Source organism: Dichomitus squalens (assembly GCF_000275845.1).
Source record: "Dichomitus squalens LYAD-421 SS1 unplaced genomic scaffold DICSQscaffold_21, whole genome shotgun sequence".
Taxonomy (NCBI): Eukaryota; Fungi; Basidiomycota; class Agaricomycetes; order Polyporales; family Polyporaceae; genus Dichomitus; species Dichomitus squalens.
Window position 1 is genome coordinate 454,368 of NW_006766903.1, and position 18,058 is coordinate 472,425.

Below are 18,058 nucleotides of genomic sequence, written 5' to 3' on the forward strand. Positions count from 1 at the left end.
GACAAGCAGATGGCTCAATTTGCGGGATATGGGAGACTTCATGACCATGTGAGCTACTGAACCTGGCCCCGCATCATCGCCGCACACTTCTCCGCGACGACTACTGCGGGGGCCATCGTGTGCGATCCAATGATCTCAGGAAACACAGAAGCATCACAGACCCGGAGGCCCTGAACCCCGTGCACCTTCAGCTCCGCGTCGACAACGCTCTCTTGGCTTCCATGTGTCTCCTGCCCCATGCGACACGTAGACGTGTAGTGCCACGACGTCGCGGCGTTCGCACGAATGAACCTGTCTATGTCGTCCTCGGTCTTGCCATCGGGCACCAGCAAGTGCTTGAGCGGGTAGCCTTGCTTGACCACGTCATCAGCAATACGCATGGCTAGACGGACCCCCTTGCGGAGCGGAACGAGATCGTCCGGCGAGGTGAAGAAACCGAGGTCGACATCCGGTCTCGCGCGGGGATTGCTTGTCTGCAAGCGGACCGTACCCTCGGATTTGGGGCGGATGAGGACGGTATTGAGCGTGAAGATGCCCTTGCCGGGTATGTCGTATTGGGTACTGTTGCTGGGGATGTGCATGAACTCGATGTCGGGACGGTTCTTCGGGATAGATGCGTCCAGTTCGCGGGCATCATTTGTAGAGAGCGAGAGGTCTTCGTCGAGAAGACGGGTTGGGACGAACGTGGACATGAGCTCCAAGGGGTGAGAGAGTATACCACGGCCAGCGACCAAATATTTCCCGAACTCGACTGCGGCTTTCAGTGGGTTCGTCTGTAGCTGATGTACGGAGTCGCGCATGGGAACCTCGAACATAATCGGAAGACCGACGTGATCTTGCTGGACATGGGATGAGAATGTGACAGGAGTAGGAACGGAGTGAACTGCCTACCAGATGGCCGCCAACAGCAGGGAGATCACGAACGACAGGGATACCCTTCTGTCGCAAATGCTCCTCGGGTCCAAGACCGCTGCAACGTCTAGTTCAGTGCCACGCCACAATCGGCGGCAAGGCATACGGACCTCAGCATCAAGATCTGTGGGGACGCGAGGGCTCCCGCGCACAGGACTACCTCCCGTCTAGCCCTAGAGAAATACTGCTGCCTAGCCAATCTCGGGTCGTTAGCCTCGAAATGCACGCCAACCGCACGAAGCTCGTCCCCCAGCCCGACCAGCTCGATTCGCGTAACGAGCGTGCTCGTGCAGATCTTCAGGCGTGACTTCCGCTCTTGAGTGAGCTGCGGAGAGAGGAACGCGCGATTGGTCGAACTCCTGTTGTGATCGTTGTCGACGATGTGGTCCGTACGGCCCACGCATGCAGCTGGTGCATCCGGGGCGTTCAGATCCGGCACTTGTTCTATGCCTGCCTTCTGCAGAGCACGTACGATGCTGTCCGCAGTCTGATATGAGCGCAAGATCGTGCAAGGGTTTGGTAGGACTCACTATTGATTTGTATGGTACGGATCTTTCGAGGTCCGGTTCTGCCAAACTCCTGCAACGTGCGTAAACCCGTTATGAACTTGCTCGGTTCAGAGACGATTTGAGTCGCCTACCGTCATGTCCACGAAACTTCGACGCTGGATGACTGGACGTCTTCTCAGATTTCACGAAGTAAGGCTCTAGATTTTCATAGCCCCAACCAGGGTTTCCGAGCGCTTTCCACTGATTGTAATCTCCGGGGGTACCTGCCAGAACCCTCGATTAACCCCGAGGACGCCGGTGCATCCACCCAAACAACCAACCTCGTGTGTAGAGCAGGCCGTTAATGCGTGACACGCCGCCCAGCGCCTCGGACGACATGATTTGCGCAAACCGATTATTCGCGTTGCGCATCGGCAAGGACCACCAGGTGCGTATGGGACCATCCTTGTCGAAAATGTTCGACGACAGAAGGGGTACACGCGAGGCCCAGGTGTCTGCAACTGGTCCGCGCTCGATGACCAGCACCGAGACGCTAGGGTCCTCGCTCAACCTCGATGCGAGCACGGACCCCGCGGTTCCACCTGTGGGAAGCATGCATGAGTCTGCGTGTACATATATGGCCAGAGCGTTCGGAAGCGAGTACAGACCACCGACGATGATGTAGTCGTAGGTATAAGTCTCTGGACTGATTTGAGGAGCGATTGGGATGGCAACCCCAACATCTTGGGGTTTGAGTTCCGGTACAACAGTCATGAGGGAGTGCTAGTCGTTCTTGGCTGTTGATTGCTACTGAGGCAAGGAAGACCAAGGGCGTCTACTTAGATGGGCAAGTCTGGGACCTGGGGTACTGGTCGATCGGTATAAGCTGAGCGGGGCGAATTGGAAACTTGGCGTACGTACTGTGTCCAGTCCGCGGGGGTGGCGTCCATCACATCACAGAAGACGAAGCTTTACAGGACCCGAGAGCCCTTAGAACAACCCAGACCGTGAGACAGCATGAGTTTGATTCCCACAGCTTTGAGAGCGCTGTTGATGAAGGGACGATGGGACGGACTGCGGATAGTATGAGTAAGCGACAGTGCATGTAACCTCCCACAGTGTTCACAGAAGCTGTCAATCTGACCTATTCCGCTAGGACAGCGCCGACGACCCGAGCAATAACAGTACATGCCTTGAATATGACACACCCAACCAACGATCGAGCTCAATAGCGATGATCGAGAACATCTTGTCTTATGTTACATGTCATTCGGTGCTTCCAGGAGGATCGTCTGGTGCCCACACAACGCACATGTGCCATAGGAGTAATAAACCCTCATCCCGACCTGAATCACCGGGGATTCGAGCTCTCAACGCATGGCGTTGGGCAGGCGCGAGCTCGAACAGCGCCATACCACACTCTAAGCCTCCTGGCCAATACCGTCTCTTGGTAGCGCTATCCTCGAAGACGACGAGGGCTCATTGAGTCGTAGGCGCAATAACATTAGCGGACGCGGAGCGTATAGGTTTGTTCTAGAAAATGGAGGCATGCTTGCGTCTAAGATCCGCCCCGTTGGTCATGGTTTCAGTGTTCCCCGCCCACACCATCGGATCATAATTCTGGAGTCGAAGGCGAACTCTTACCTTTCGCATTCCTACATGGCCTCGAACAGCTCTACCCTCACGAAGAGACCACGGGCGACCCTATATCGCAGACTGCGGAGGGAGAAAAAAGCCTCAGAGCGACGCGAGCAGATGCCAACCGTCTACTTGAGGAGCCGCTGGACTCGCCGGGAACGGAGGAGTAGCGACAAGACATCATCGTGGAATGGAGAGCAAGGGACCATGACGAGTAAACAATCCGCCGATAGGAGCCAGGACATTGCGTGAGAATCAGTCTTCGGGTTTTCCCACGGGGCGAGGTAGTCCTGCGCGTGCCCGCTTGTCCCTCCGCCAATTTTCAACGGGTGCGCTGCACGACTACTCTTCTACGATGGTAGATGCCGCGTTCCGATATCCTCTCATTCTCCATTTCTCCAACGATGCGATTGCTGCTCGTCCCTCGCTTGACTGCTTCCGTGATTTCCTTTGCACTCGTCAGCGTTCCACGTCACCTTGCATTTGCCTGATTGCTTCGGCTCCAGTCCAGGACTCTCCGCGAGCGGTGTGCAGTACATTCGTCAACTAGCGCGCCATCGGTATGCTTCCCATACTGTCTATCGATCTCTTACTCCCTCCAGCGTCGCCCTTGTAACCCATTTTTGAATTGGGAGCTATCGAGGCGGCGCGTAGCCTATCTACCATATCCCGGGTCGATCGCAGTGTGGGCTGGAGCCCCTTGTGCGACGAACCCCCAATCTTGGTGCGTGGTTCGTCTTCCTTCCAATCTCGACCACTGTGCTCACAAAATTCTGTGTAGCCGGCGTGCTTTGCGTTTGCGCCTGCAGCTATGCCTCCTATCACATTTTGTTGGGGCGCTCGCTTCCGCTTGTGGATGTGGTGTAGGAGTACATCCCACCCTCACCCCACTAGCGTCGGTGCCTGTCACGGATAGTTCTTCGCTCTTTGCTCTCTCTTACCTGGGAACTTGTCTCTCGCCGCTGCTGTGCTCGCGAGGCGACGCCTGGGTGCGAATACGAAGAAGTGTCTTATCGTCCGTCACCAGTCGCCTTCCTTACTTCCGAATCAGGCCCTAGACACATTGGAAGCCTGTATATATATATCCTCGGGTGCGTGTTACTACGCAAGTCGCGCTTTGCCTTCATATCCTGTTTGTGCCGCGTCAGGCAAGCTCTCGTAACCTCGTCCGAATTGCGGCTTAGATTCAGCTCAGGCCCCATCTGAAGTCTCGATGCTCAGCAACAGCGCCTCTGGTGCTCATTCGAGGGTTCTGATGCAGTGCTGTCGACCATCACCCCGCTCGCTTCCCTGTTCTAACCTCTTGCCGCTCTGCGACCGTCATGGCAGCTAGTCCTGCGTGCGCCTGAGTAGCGCGTCTAAGGAGGAGCAGACCTCTCCATGCTTCGAGATGTCCTTGAAGTAGCAGTCGTACGTCTGTCCACGACCACCCTCTCTAATCCTACCAGTGCGTCTTGAAAGGCTGTTGAGTGTGTTATCCAGGTAGCCCGCTGACAGCAGAAGCGGTGAGTGATAGTGATACGCATGTGTCACCTTTTTACGGCTCGATTCTAGGGAAAGCATACGCAGTGTTGATCTGCTACCGCTTTCAGAACGTCTGCGCTCCTCGGGGGCAAGCCAGGCGGGTCCTCGTCTCGATTGCGACTCAGGCAGTAAGGTCAGGATGGGCTGCAAGGTTCCTCGTGAGTAACGAGGATAAAGACTTGACAGAATTGCAATCTCGTAGCGGCCTGGGCTGATAGAAAGATAGGAGACGTCATGGAGACCTTCCCTTGCGCTTTGGTCGCGAGCCAGGCGGCAACGTGAAACCCCTGGTCAGATCGAACTCGCGGACTCTCCTATCTTCTGCAATCCCTCGTCGGCCACACCACGCTAGGTGCCTGTGGCAAGTTCCGCATTTTAAAAAGGGCCCCATTCCCGACGTTTTCCTGAGCTTCGACCAGCTTGCACATCAGCCCGTAACTAGAATAATCCTCAATTGCCTACAGTCCTGCTCAGCAGGTCACCCTCGCGTCGATGGGTGCGGGTTCGGGAATCGTCGCTATTGGATGTGAGGCCTTCGTCTACTCCCCCCTCCATCATGTTCTTCCGTTTAAGAGTCACGCCTCGCACCGCATCTGGGCAGTCCGTTCTTACCCGCCAATGGCTGCATGCAGGCGTACTCGCCTGTGTTCCTTGTCGGTGCGCAGAGGTACTACCGCCATGGACGGCATGCGTTGTCGAGTCTTGTTTGCGTCAAGCGCTTGAAAGGTCCGGTCCGCCGCTGGGACGCTGCCGTTCTTCGCGGGGCAACAGGTGGCTCGGTAAGTGTGTCTCGAGCTCGTCCGTGCGACCACCCTCGCTTATCCTCGTGATTAGATGCATCTCCCGAGCTGCCCTTGAACCAAGACCTAGCTCGCACGGCAAAAAAAAATTTGTAGGTCATCCACGCATGTTTGTGTCCACCGGTGTATGGTGATGCAGCCCGCGGCTAATGTACTTCGTGCGCTTATCACGTGCTCAGTAGGTTTGTCTGCAGCCCTTCGCCGGCCTCCGAAGGGGCTGGCACTGCGACCGCGCACGGCTTGCTTGACGAACCACACATATTTCGTTTCTTTTCGCAATTTTACCTCACGCTCGAAGGTCGTTTTCAGTATCATTACGCTCGTCGCGCACGACACTATCATGACGTACAGGAAGAGAAGCCGTGACGAAAGAGTAAACTCCCCGTCGTTCTTTGGTGCACTTCACTGCGTATTCTAGGCGATTCGCGTGTATCTCTCCAATCCTCACGATACATGACTGTCTAATAGGACGCGGTGACATGATAATCACCCAATCCAACTGTCCACGCCGCCTTCTTTGAGATTGAGCCTGATGGCGTGTGGCTCCAGAGCCCAGACAGGCCGGACAGGGGACACGCCACACATCTGCTCCCATCTCCTTCAGCTGCATCTTCGTCGGCAATGTGACCTGTAATAAGATGTCTGCGTACCTCGGAATGTGCGCGACAGCGAATGTCTCAGGCGCGGTAGCCGCGATGTGGTCTGCATCGTGCGCATGGCGGGATCATTCCGCGAACCGAGCGGCAACGCGCAGAGCTCCTCGATGTCACCTTCCAATCACATGTGGGTGCGTGTGCATCTGCTTCGCCAAAGCCGGAGGTGGCAGGAGGCGAGGCGTCCGGAGATGCGTTTGTACGAGCTACCGCTTGTCGGGTCCAGCGACACGCGCTCGTGCGTCTACAAGAGGAGAACCGGAGGCGAGTGTGCATCTCGACGGTGGGGTCTGAACAGGAATGCCACGAGCGGGCCCGCGACGCTGAACAAGCTCCTGTCCGCGGCCATTGAGCCTCGGGACGTCGTGATCGCTTTCCCTTCGCTCATTCCCATCGCTCACGACTAGCACCACCGCGACCCTGGTGATGTTTCTGCGCCTCGCCTTCGAGCTTCTCGGAGAGGTGGTAGTCCTTAGGCAAGGCTTCCCTGATTTCCTTGACAGACATCTCGCGCGCGGCGCGCTCAACAGGCTGGCGCTGCACCACGTGGTAGAACTTCTGCTGGACGGGGCGGCGCAGCTTTGTGGGCGTGTAGGCGGTTTAGAGCGGAGCGCCAGAGCGCCCGTCCCTCGACCGGCCAATCTGGTTCCGCCGACCCAGGCTTCCGGCCTAGCTTTACCTATTCGACTCTTCTTCTTCCCTGTGTACTGAGCTGTCGTGTGCTACGGAGCACGGAGTACAGTCATTTCTAGGCGCTGAGACCATCATGAGCGGAAGCGGCCTCCGCCATAGATCATCTGTTCTCACTCAATCCTCTAAAACTACAGACTGTATCAGAGCCAATGTCTACCCGAGATTATGCATACAACAATAGCAAGATGACACGAAACTGGATATTTCTGACGTGCCAGGCCCAAGTTCAGCTGCATCTGGATCCTGTGCCATGCAGGCCAGGTCATCAAACATCCTGAGCGAAGGCAGGGGTTTCCGCTGATGTGATACAAACAAGCCTGTTGGAGTCTTCACTGCCTCATATATGATAGATCCTAAGAGGTTCATGTGAATAGGGTTCGATTTCGATCTTGTCGTGAGAACTCCGGCATAGGTCAACGGAAGAGCCATTTCCTGAAGGTGGCCCTCAACCGCACCCCACAGAACACTGTAACAAACACTCCGATATCCTGTGCTATAAGGACCCTCGAGCTCTTCGTGACTCTTAGTACACCGCCGACTCCACCATGTCAAACCTACAATCTGGTTCCCTGCCAAGTCCTCCGCCAGGGTTTACTCCCATTGCCGTCATTCGACCTTCTTTGCATGTTCTCTTAATTGGTACCATTCTACCAGCAATGCTCGTCCCTATTCTCATTATCTTGTTCGTCTTCTCGACACCGGACCTCCGGCGGAAGCCGGTCTTTATGTTCAATGTTATTGTGATTATGCTCGGAATAGCCATCGGCATATTCCACATTTATGGCCAGGTAGGCACGACACGCCAAGCAATAACAAGGGAGTGAGCTGATCCTATTACGTGTTATTAGTACCTCACTATGCTTTCTGAACCCGTCAGTAAGGCGTACAATGTCGCAGCTGCATTCCTCTTCGAATTGGCACCCACGATGGCAGATTTTGTTCTACTTCTGCGCGTATACGCAGTCTACCCTCCGCATCGACTTTCACCTGTCACCCGCAGTGCAATATATGGGCCCTTGGTTCTGATGAAGGTTGCCCGCCTGGTAAATATGATCATGTATGGAGTCAACATGGGAACGACAACTGAGCCAGTGGCTGCTGAATTTCGTGCATGGGCCACTCCAGAGGCTAAGATTGCCTGGTTCCTTCAGACATTTGACAACACGTTGAGTGTATTCACTCCCGATTTCCCTCATCCGTTTGTTCTTAACATATACGAAAAGCTTCACCTCCATTTTGTTCCTATCACGGCTCATCCAAGGTCAAAAAAACAACAGTCAATTGACCATAGCTTCAAGTAGTCGGTGTGAGTGTTTCTCTTCATTTGTTATGAATCTCCTCCTTGCTCACTAAAACTCTGACTCTACGCCCATCGACCAGCAGCTGATAGCTATCTCTCCCGGCTTCGAACTCTATTCTGGATAGCGACTTCGAACTTTGTCTTCCCGGTCATTCTCAACATCATACAGCTCATCTGTGCTTTTCGGGATGCGAACTTCAACGACGGGATCAACATCTACCTCATCAATGTCTACGTTCAAATTATCGGTGCCCCGCTCGCTACAATTTGGTCCATTGGCACCCAGACGACTCCCGACAAGGTTCAGATCACCCACTCCATCACTATTCCTCGTTTTGCGCACACAAGCGGGCTATACAACTCTACAAATGGCGGCTCGGACATAGAATCTACGGCATCGAGGATAGCGCCTCATGATGTGCATGATGAGAGCAGAGACGACAAGTAGGTGTGTGGGGAACTTTTACAACTCAGCAATCATCCTTGAACTATTCTGATATATCTACTCTCTAGTTTCCAAACCTAACGCTCTGACAGATGCGTTGTAGAGTTCCTATCGGAAGGCTCCACCTGACTCGGTAACGCTTTATTGTGCTGTGTGATACTCAGATGGCACAGGTGCTCTGTGGTAGTGATCCGCAGCATGCGGGATGTGCCCCTTCACCGTACATATATCAGTCGGAGCCTTATAATGGTACGATTCGAAAAAGGGATGCAATTACGATCACTGTACCTTTGGCTGTAGTAACAATCCCATGGATCATGGCAGCCATATCGTACCTTCCCGGCTACAATAGCCCATGCGAAAAGGTCCTGAGGTAAAGGTTCAGCGCTTCCCCTCCCCTGGACGGGCGTTGGCTGGGGCCTTCGAATAGGCTAGGATCTTGTCAACCCGCGGCAGACACGTTCCAACGTTCCACATCAGTTCGTCAGGGAATATGTGTTCCAGGAATGAACGATGCATCCTCGACCTATAAGGACCCCACGCCTTCAGGTTAGGTCCGGAAGACAGGAGAATATAGAACCGGCGTCCGAAATAGCGCTACGTTACATCAGCAAATCGTGCATCCCAATGGCCAGTAATGCCCAGGTTCTGTCTTACCGACCAGATTGGCAAGTTATTGCAAAGGGATGGCGAATACTGGCGGAAACTGGCAGAGAAGCACGAGGTATGGTCTGTTATGGCCAGACCTCGCAGGGCGCCTGGTCACTTCTGGCTGAGTGCATGGACTTCGAGTACCATACTGCGGCAGAACTTGGCCAATACTGTACATTATTGACTGAGTCAATGAACATAGATGATCAATGAAACGGTTATTGATCTTGTTTACGAAGAATGCTGACCGGCAAACTATCACACAACCCAATTCGGTAGTTTCCATAGTCATTAATGATTGAGCGCGGACTACTATACATGGAAGAACGGGGAAATAGAACTTAATTTACTACTACTCGCAGAGTTCGGCGTGGTTAGGGTTAGTAGCGCTAGAGCTGTCAGTGCGCAACATTGTCCAAGCCAAAGCGACCCAATAAGGAACATGAGAGACTTACACATTAGTCGAGGTGAAGACGCAGCACTAGGCTCACCGCCAAGTAATCGAAGGGATGCTTGGGCGTCGAGAACAGCAGAAGGTAGGTGTAGCTGCATTGGTCATGGACGGCGAGAAATTGCTAGCAGGGCGGCAGATATCGGCGGCGGCGCAGCAGGGTCGTAGTCGAACATGTCGATGTCAAAGACAAGCTCGTGAAGCTGTTGGGCGAATGTGGCTAGGCGGACTGTCTTCTTGTCATGGGCTGCAGGCAGGGTTTGTAGTGAGATGTTCACGACAACCGGAGAAGGAGGGAGGGGACATACACGTGCGGAGTAGACAGGGCCGATCTCAAAGTGGTGGGGTTATATGGGCAGACCTACTTCTTGAATTCGTCAGGAGTAGCGAAAGGGTTGTAGCGGAGGTAGACGTTGCCCTGAAGCATGAATACGAACTCACGGTAGGTAGAGAGCTTCGTGGGCGCGCGCTCGTGGTTGGGCAAGGTGAAGACGGACTGGAAGATCCAAGAGGTGAGGGGTTTTGGGAGCGACAGTTCAGGGCAGGGTTGGCAGGATGACAAGTTAGATTGCAAGTATAGACTGCGCGTCATCGATGGGCAGGCTTCAGTGATTTGTTGAGAGTCCATGTAGAAGGGTGAGGATCGTGAAGGGAACATCGCCCACTTGGGACAAACACGATAGCTGCGCGTCACAGGTGACCATAGGTTCAGCGCTTTTCATGTCGGGGTCAGTGAGACTTGCCAGCGAGGTGCAATGCAGTAAGCTAAAGGTAGACATAACGAGAGCCACAAGAGGTCGAGCTAGCCTGATAGACTAGGTGTGGCATCTATGGGGCACCCGTCTCTGTCCTTCCGCTCGTAAACCCGACACTGCCACTCGCCCGAATCTATCTGGCGCACGGCGCGCGAGCAGGAGGAGCGCAGAGACAGAGCTCGCCTAGCGTCACAAACCAGGAGACGGAGTAGGCGGAGGCGGAGGGAGTACGGACATGGATGAGGAGCGTGCTCGAAAGAGGGAGAAGGAGATCGGGGAGATGTTGGTCAGGGTTGCCGAGGAGGAGGCGGCTGTGGTGCAACGGCTAGTAATGACAAGTGATAGGTATGAAGTGATTGTGCAAGATACATACCTATCTACCATTGCCGGTGTCCATCTGCGCAGATGTTTAACTGCCAGATTCTGTCGGGCGAGATGGGAGTTGGCCGGTATGAGGCGGCGCTTGCGATTTCCGGGAAGGGTAGGCCAGTTTCGAGCGCCGTGGCCATGCAACACCATTGGATGATGGTTTTGCTGATGTACACATGATGAATGGATGGCTCAATCTGCGGGATATTGTGGACCTCATGGTTGGCGATGGATATCCTATAGTTCGTAGATAGCTTTTGAACCTGGCCCCGCATCATCGCCGCACACTTCTCCGCGACGACTACTGCCGGGGCCATGGTGTGCGATTAGTGTTCTTGGCAGAACGCTGCCACTCTGCCAGAGGCAACTGCCAAGCGGCAATCGCCATTTTGCCCGCCACCGAGACCGGCAATTTGGCGGCAGAATACACGGCGCTTGTTGAGCGCTTACTGTTAATGGAGCCGTTGCCGGTCGCTCACAGAGACAGAGTAGCCTCACTAAGAGACAGTCCTTCCGCTCTATACTCTGGCGAGTGTTTCAATATAGCGTTGTAATTATAAGTGAGACACTTGATGGCCGCCATATTGACTGGCTTGTCTTGAGAAGTCGTCCCGGCGCCTGACTGACCGGCTGAAACTCTCGTCTAGATGGTAAATCATCCATATGAGTGTACTCTGTTGCGGGAAGTGAATAGACAGCAAGATCTATGGATTATTCATGTTCTAAATCTTTACTCAAGAGAATGGGATATTTTCAGTGGCCTCAATGAATTGTTCTACTCACTCTCCATCGCCAGAGGCTCCCCAGAGCGCCCGTGAATCTGCCAGTATTTGCCGGCCCTGGCAATTGCCATATTTGCCAATCTGCCATTTGCCAGAGGCCGAAACTATTCTGCCCTGTACACTATGTGCGATCCAATGATCTCAGGAAAAACAGACGCATCACAACGAGATCTTACGGCGAGGTGAAGAAGCCGAGGTCGACGTCCTGTCTTGCGCGGGGATTGCTTGTCTGTAGGCGGACCGTACCCTCGGATTTGACCACGGTGTTAAGCGTGAAGAAGCCCTTGCTGGGTATGTTGTACTCGGTACTGTTGCTGAGAATGTGCATGAACTCCATGTCGGGGCGGTTCTTCGGGATGGATGTGTCCAGCTCGCGGGAACCATTTGTGGGGAGCGAGAGGTCTTCGTCGAGAAGACGGGTTGCGGTGAACGAGGACATGAGCTCCAAGGAATGAGAGAGTATACCACGGCCAACGACTTAGTACTTCCCGAACTCGACGGCGGATAGTCCGAGTAAGAGCGGCAACGCAACAGAGCCGTTCATTACGGATGACCTCCCACGCACTGCTCAGAGAAGCTGTCCATTTGACCTATTGCGCTGAGGCAGTGCCGATGATCCTACGTTCTACCAAGGACCGACAGTACGATCCGTGAACGTGCAGTCCTGAAACCCGGCAGAATTCACAGTGTTCGAGCTTAACAAAAATGAGGGGAAAAATCTGGTATTGGAGAAGCCAAACCGGTGATGGAGAGGATACATGCCAATCAGCGCGTTCAGGAGGATCGTCTCGTGTCTACAGTGGAAATGTGTCATGGGTGAACATCCCTTCGTCCACAACCCGAATCACCATGCCTACGCTGTGCATATAGTCCGTACCTGTGACATATGACGTCCGGCAGGCGCAAGCTCGAACCGGGTGCCTTCCACACCGAACCTAAGATACCACTGGTCGGTAGCACTATCCTCGACGATGACGGCGTTTCAACAGCTGTAGCAGAGTGATATTGGCGGGCGCAGAGCGTATGGGTTCATTCCATCCATAAAAGCATCCTCGCGTCTCAGATCCGCCCGTTGGTCCTTCCTAGTGTTCTCTGCCTACACCATCGGACCGTGATTCTGGAGTCAGAAGCGAACTCTCACCTTTCGCATTCCTATATCGCCTCAAACAATTCTACCCTCACGAAGTGACCATGTGTGACGCCCATATCGCAGGCCGTAGGGGGGGAGAAAAACCTCAGAGCGACGCGAGCAGATGCCAACCGTCCACTGGAGGTGCGTAAGCCGCCGTGCTCGCAGGACACGCAGGAGATACCATCCTGGAGCGAAGAGCAAGGCGAAGATGCAGCTACGCAAGCAGCAAAGGGGTCAATGAAGCACCCTCTCCACCGAGCACGTCAGCGGAGTCGTAGGCTCGCCAGCGAGATTGTGCTTGGGAGTCTAATGATACGCCACGAGCGAGGGATGATTAGTAGGAGAGGTCGAAGTATGAGGTGTTTGATCTGCAGATCAACTATGGCACTACTCACCTCGCTAGCGGTGTGTTCCACGCACAATTATTGACTGCTGACCACGCAGTAGGAGCAGAAATGGGACCAAATTGACATGGAAAGAGTATTGCAAGACGATGTTCGGATTGGTGTATCGGCGCGCGAGTCGGCCATCCCCGGCTTGTGCGTGGGAAGCACTTGGGCGTCGCTCCAATGTGCCCGGGTTGACAGTACTTAGCTGACCGCAGTGCGCTGGCACTTTGTTCCACCGTGTCGTCACTGAGTGGCCGAACAAATCGATGCGCATACGGCTCAAATACAAGTGACTGAGCAAGCCACCAGGGTACAGTTCTGCACTGTGATTACAATAGCATAGATGGGCCACGTCACAACGACAGCAGTGGATACATCTTCATACACTCAGCCTTCCCATTGCCTCACGATGGGTTCAGTAGCCTTCCAGAGCTCCTCGGCTAAAACTACGCTCTCCGCCTGCGGGTGTTGTGGAGTGGCGATCTTCCCAGGGGATACCAAATACGCGCCCTTGAAGCGATCTCTCCTCTCGGCTACATCTGGTGATGCCGCCGCGAACACGGAAGCCTGCGCCCCCTCCGTCGGAGTCTTGAAGGTGAGCTTAAAGATAAAGTTCAATAACCACCCTAGGATAGGGATATCGTGCAGCGGGTCCTTCAGAAAACCTTCCGTGTAGACCCATCCCGGGTGTACGGACATGACGGTGATAGGTACTCCGTCAGTGTCGAGTCTTCTCTGCAGCTCTCGGGTATAGAGTGTAATGGCCAGTTTCGTTTGTGCTGATGTCAATAGCGCGATGAGCCAAAAATAGACACAGGCACCAAGGAGCGCAAGTCGTACAATAACGAAGCTGGTCATCTTTCTTCGCCCCTACGATTGGGAACTTCTCGCCCGCATATTCCTTGTTCCAGTCATCCAAATTGCGGTAACGGACCTCATAGCCTTTCAACTGCCTTATCTCACTTGAAGATAGCTGAAAATGCATTTCAGGTCAGACTGAGGTGAACTCGATTACAGTCGGCGGGAGTGGGCCCTACCGTAACGATCCGGACGTCGCCATTTTTCTCTTTGGCGGTTTTTGTCATGAGTGGCAGTAGCGCTTTTGTGAGGAGGAATGGCCCGACATAGCTAGGAGTAGATCAGTATTGATGGCATACTTTGGGATGTCTCTTTCGTTTACTTGACAAGCATAGACTTTTCAATCCCTGCACCAGGCCGTTTAGCGTGAAACTTCGAGAATAAATCTGGTTACTAGGACAGACCTCCCTCGCCAAGCACATATGGTGTTCGCATCCTTACAATCTTGTTTAGATAGGTACGCTCATAGCGACATGTTGACATACCTTCCAGCGTTATGCACTGATACCATGTCAACTATTAATGCTGCTTACTGGTTCGAGCACAGCACGGAAGACTCACCCAAAACGTCCAGCCTGCCCTCCTTCTTGAGGAACGCGGCCGCTACGTCCTTAATCTTGCTAGGGGCCTCAAGGTCCAACTCGAGCCATTCGAGCTTCCCGTTCCCCGGCTCCAGGCCCTCTTCGTGCAGGCGCGCTATGGCCGCAGACACCCGTTCTTGACTCCGCCCTGCAATGTATACCTTTGCACCTCGACGAGCCAGTTGCTGGACAGTCGCGTACCCGATACCACTGCTACAGGAGGATAAGGTCTAGCTCACCCTGGCACTGTGTAAACGCGCCATAATGCCACTGTGTACTCACTTTCCTCCTGTAACGATCATGACTTTGCCCATGAGATCAGGGAGCATATCGCCGTGAACTGATGCAGACGGTTCGCGCATCGCTCAATACAATGCCAGAGAGTCCGAGGTGTGTGGATGGTTGTCGCCAACGTTCAGGCCCTGACTTAAGCGCCTGGTTTCGTGGGCACTGCATCTCTCACGGTGATGTCCGAATGAGACGCTTTCGTTGCAGGACAGGCGGCGCGCCTCCATGGTGATGTGGGACTCCTGAGCGCAGTTCACCCTGTGAGGGAAGGGTTCGAACGTCTAGGGTCATCACTATCAAGGTTTCTATCGTACATAATCGCATGCTACTCCGTTCAACGTCCGCTCTGAGCTTGACCAGTACAACGGTTTGATCTTTTCCGAGAAGCCCACCGCGAAGTGTCCATGTCATCGTCACATGGCGCTAAGTGATTGGGCTGCCGCCATGTGGACTGGAGGAAGAAACAGGAATTGAAATGAGGGGTAGCTCGTGATGGCGGCACACACCCGCTCTTATATCGTGTACCTGCAATGCCACCATAATCAGGTCTTAAAACAGAAAGGAAGGAAAGAATCTTGCCTGTAGAGTGGCGAGGCGTCGCCCATATCGACAAATTCGCCCGTCATGTCCTCTGTGATACCGTCGCGCTCACACTGTGCAGTCTTCTTGCGATTCAGTCGCGTGAACTCCAGCATGGCGACGATACACAATACGATCCTGCACGAAGATGAGCATCAGTGCCAGCAGCGGGCTTGACATACACCACTCACGCGACACACAAGCACCCGATGGCAGTTCCATGCCCGGGCAGGTACCGTGGGCTATCCTGCTGCCGATAGATGAACGACGAGACGATCCTACGAGCTCGGCTCAGCACGGCTCGAGGCTGAGTAGAAAATCGGACTTACGGCCCGAGATTCCCACACCCGATAACAATCGCAATAGCGACCGCCCTCTTCACCTCCCCACCCGAGTTACCTCCCGCCCAAGCAAGGACGCACGCTATGCTCGGAAACAGGCCACATGCTGCAAGTATCGTTCCAACATATCCGGTCCACGAATCCGCAGTCGTGAAGAGGATGCAATAGCCCGCAAGCGCCGTGAGCGACCCGACGAGAATGAACGGGCCACGCGCACGGAAGCGGTCGGATAGAACACCCTCGACAACGGTAGTGAGACAGCCTGCGGCATTTGGCGGCACAGAGAGGAGTTGGGCTTTTGAGGAAGAGAAACCCAAACCGGTAATCATGGTGGGCAGGAAGAGGGAGAAGGCGTAGGCAGGGATGATAAGGCTGAACGACACAATCCCGATGCGCGACTGTCAGGAAACTGTAGCAAGAACCACAACACTATGCTGGAGCATACCAGAAGTGGATGCCAAACAGCATCCATACATGCGGGTCGCGAAGAGCTTGGAAGACGAACTTGCGCTTGAATTCTTTTGAGAGTCCAGTGCTATCCTGCTTGATGGTCTCGACCAACCACTCCCTCTCAGGCTTTGTGAGGAACGATGCCTTCTCCGGATACTATGCGTGCGCAGCTCCCGTGTGTGACAGTGTGCAGAATGTGTATACTACTCACATCGGACATGTAGAACCATGCGAAGATGGCGACGACGAAGGTCACTATCGCGGCAGATCAGTCTTGCTGCGTCTGTGCCAGATGAATAATGTGACGTACCTAATCCTTCAAGTATGAACTAGCGTAGTCCTGTCAAGTCTTCCTCCTCGTTCGATCCATCGGACTTGACACTCACGATCCAAGACCACCCATTAAGACCTCCGATCCTTGAACAGACGTGAGCTGAGGCAATGGCGAGCAGGGGTGGGTGTCCTTACCCGTCCATCTTAACGATAGCGAATGCGAGCAACCCACCGAATGCACCGGCGAGCGTCACAGCCGAGTATAGCAGACTGATTCTTTGGGCATGGGCCGTTCGCGGATACCAGACGCAGAGGTAGAACGTCAGGCCTGGGAAGATGCCGGACTGCCATGCCATTTCAGTAGAAAAGACAAGAGGAGAACATGATTGCTCGCCTCTGCCATGCCCTGAAACACTCGGGCTCTGCGTGTTTACAATCGGCGACTCAAGCAAAGCGTCCGTCAAGGAAGGAGACCTACGTCATGAGCCCGCCAAAGCTCTTCACGAAGCCTTCAGCGACAACTATGATACCCCACGCTGCCATGATGAAAGGGACTGCGATGAAGTCAGGTCTGATCAAAATTATGAAGGCTACTGAGAGTAGTGCTCACTCCATCTAGAGGGACCAAGTTTCTTGAGGGCGAGATTCCTGCAGGATGAGCGTCAGATATGCAGTCAAATTCAGTGCACCGATGGAGGTCTTTTACGAAGGGACTTCTAAGAGCGCATAGGGTATCTGCACTTTATCAGTCGTCTTCATGAAACAGAGAGGCAGAAAAGAGCACGCACGAGGAGAATAGCCGCACACAGGTTGTACTTCAAGCCCGTCAGGTGCAGGTCATCAACCATTCCGGCAATCTTCGCATTTCCTAGAAAAGATCAGTCCCGGACCCTTTATGGACATAGTGCACACAAGGCACCTATACTCGTCCGATCGCTGATTCATTGGGTCAGATCGCAGAGGCGGCGACAAGAACATGAAACGTACAGGAAGGAGAGCAGGTAGAGAAGGCAGGATAATGGAACTAGTCGCATGTCGAGTTTCCAATACACTCTGCGAGAGTCAACCTCATCGTTTGGCGACCCATATTCCAATGCAACGTCTTGCACGGTCTCGGTAGGGGACAGTTTGTCTTCGATACTGGAGGAAGACATCTTGGGGCGGAGAAACGAGGTCTAAACTTCTGTGGCAGCGACGCAGCTTCTTATCGACACCGGCCATTGTACTCTGCCTCTTGCTAATGCGCTAGCAATGTGCTTATATCAGGAGCCTGGGAAGGATTGTCCCCAAATGTGGACTCGAGTAGGCGAACTCTAACCGATCCGCGGCTGAAAGAAGTTGTGAGCGGGGGTGAGTGACTACTCAAGCTTCTGTGGCGGCGACTAACCCACGCGGTTCTCAAAGCTATAAAAAAGTAGCCCGCACATTTGTCATGGGGCACACTCAAAGTTCTGGAGCGGCTCTTGAGGAAGCTTCATACAAACCCCGTGGCCTAATGCGTCCCAAACGAAGTTTCGTTTAATCTTGGGCGGAACTGAGCGCTCGGCTATGAATGGAGCGTGGAGTCTTGGCTCTGCAAAGCTTCATCCTTCGGTCTCCGCTATCTCAATAAGCTGACTATCCATGGATGTAAAAAGTATGACGGGGAAGAAGAAAGATCACACGTACGTTGGATTCGGTAGTGAAGCTGGCGCCTGGAGGACACG

General features: G+C 53.9%; 7 protein-coding genes across 7 annotated transcripts; 2 read left to right on the plus strand and 5 right to left on the minus strand.

The window, feature by feature from the left end:
* Positions 1–53: 53 nt before the first annotated feature.
* DICSQDRAFT_147986 (alcohol oxidase) lies at positions 54–2,174 on the minus strand (the record flags this gene model as incomplete). The annotated part of the gene is made up of 7 exons (XM_007366953.1): positions 54–839; positions 892–970; positions 1,023–1,388; positions 1,443–1,491; positions 1,553–1,684; positions 1,742–2,002; positions 2,069–2,174. The coding sequence occupies 7 exons, from the start codon at positions 2,172–2,174 to the stop codon at positions 54–56; spliced, it is 1,779 nt and encodes a 592-aa protein (XP_007367015.1).
* A 3,649-nt stretch (positions 2,175–5,823) lies between these two features.
* Positions 5,824–6,522, minus strand: DICSQDRAFT_127821 (uncharacterized protein; the record flags this gene model as incomplete). The annotated part of the gene is made up of 3 exons (XM_007366954.1): positions 5,824–5,990; positions 6,013–6,132; positions 6,417–6,522. The coding sequence occupies 3 exons, from the start codon at positions 6,520–6,522 to the stop codon at positions 5,824–5,826; spliced, it is 393 nt and encodes a 130-aa protein (XP_007367016.1).
* A 731-nt stretch (positions 6,523–7,253) lies between these two features.
* DICSQDRAFT_147987 (uncharacterized protein) lies at positions 7,254–8,456 on the plus strand (the record flags this gene model as incomplete). Its single annotated transcript, XM_007366955.1, has 4 exons — positions 7,254–7,496; positions 7,557–7,873; positions 7,932–8,014; positions 8,089–8,456. 4 exons carry the CDS (start codon positions 7,254–7,256, stop codon positions 8,454–8,456), a joined length of 1,011 nt encoding a protein of 336 aa, XP_007367017.1.
* Positions 8,457–9,916: 1,460 nt separating this feature from the next.
* DICSQDRAFT_171299 (uncharacterized protein) lies at positions 9,917–10,996 on the minus strand (the record flags this gene model as incomplete). The annotated part of the gene is made up of 3 exons (XM_007366956.1): positions 9,917–10,051; positions 10,504–10,621; positions 10,692–10,996. The coding sequence occupies 3 exons, from the start codon at positions 10,994–10,996 to the stop codon at positions 9,917–9,919; spliced, it is 558 nt and encodes a 185-aa protein (XP_007367018.1).
* A 1,223-nt stretch (positions 10,997–12,219) lies between these two features.
* On the plus strand, positions 12,220–13,065 carry DICSQDRAFT_137655 (uncharacterized protein; the record flags this gene model as incomplete). Its single annotated transcript, XM_007366957.1, is given in 4 exon segments — positions 12,220–12,330; positions 12,460–12,572; positions 12,592–12,899; positions 12,989–13,065. The coding sequence occupies 3 exon segments, from the start codon at positions 12,220–12,222 to the stop codon at positions 12,740–12,742; spliced, it is 375 nt and encodes a 124-aa protein (XP_007367019.1). The 3' UTR covers positions 12,743–12,899; positions 12,989–13,065.
* A 236-nt stretch (positions 13,066–13,301) lies between these two features.
* Positions 13,302–14,791, minus strand: DICSQDRAFT_107710 (NAD(P)-binding protein). Its single transcript, XM_007366958.1, has 8 exons — positions 14,704–14,791; positions 14,402–14,634; positions 14,326–14,341; positions 14,245–14,276; positions 14,163–14,187; positions 14,020–14,110; positions 13,823–13,955; positions 13,302–13,761 (listed from the first exon to the last, which is right to left on the minus strand). The coding sequence occupies exons 1-8, from the start codon at positions 14,781–14,783 to the stop codon at positions 13,370–13,372; spliced, it is 1,002 nt and encodes a 333-aa protein (XP_007367020.1). The 5' UTR covers positions 14,784–14,791; the 3' UTR covers positions 13,302–13,369.
* Positions 14,792–15,251: 460 nt separating this feature from the next.
* On the minus strand, positions 15,252–17,452 carry DICSQDRAFT_181442 (MFS general substrate transporter; the record flags this gene model as incomplete). Its single annotated transcript, XM_007366959.1, has 15 exons — positions 17,340–17,452; positions 17,272–17,288; positions 17,141–17,220; positions 17,059–17,087; positions 16,963–17,000; positions 16,831–16,906; positions 16,747–16,774; positions 16,548–16,696; positions 16,466–16,496; positions 16,390–16,408; positions 16,291–16,334; positions 16,075–16,235; positions 15,618–16,001; positions 15,480–15,566; positions 15,252–15,426 (listed from the first exon to the last, which is right to left on the minus strand). The coding sequence occupies exons 1-15, from the start codon at positions 17,384–17,386 to the stop codon at positions 15,252–15,254; spliced, it is 1,365 nt and encodes a 454-aa protein (XP_007367021.1). The 5' UTR covers positions 17,387–17,452.
* Between the last annotated feature and the right edge of the window lie 606 nt (positions 17,453–18,058).

Excerpts from the sequence above, each read along its gene's own strand:
- DICSQDRAFT_107710 (XM_007366958.1), bottom strand. The coding sequence starts at position 14,783 with ATGCGCGAACCGTCTGCATCAGTTCACGGCGATATGCTCCCTGATCTC. Across the intron at positions 14,635-14,703 it reads ATGATCGTTACAGGAGGAAA|CAGTGGTATCGGGTACGCGA; the intron begins GTGAGTACACAG and ends ATCCTCCTGTAG. Across the intron at positions 14,111-14,162 it reads GAAAAGTCTATGCTTGTCAA|CTATGTCGGGCCATTCCTCC; the intron begins GTAAACGAAAGA and ends ATCTACTCCTAG.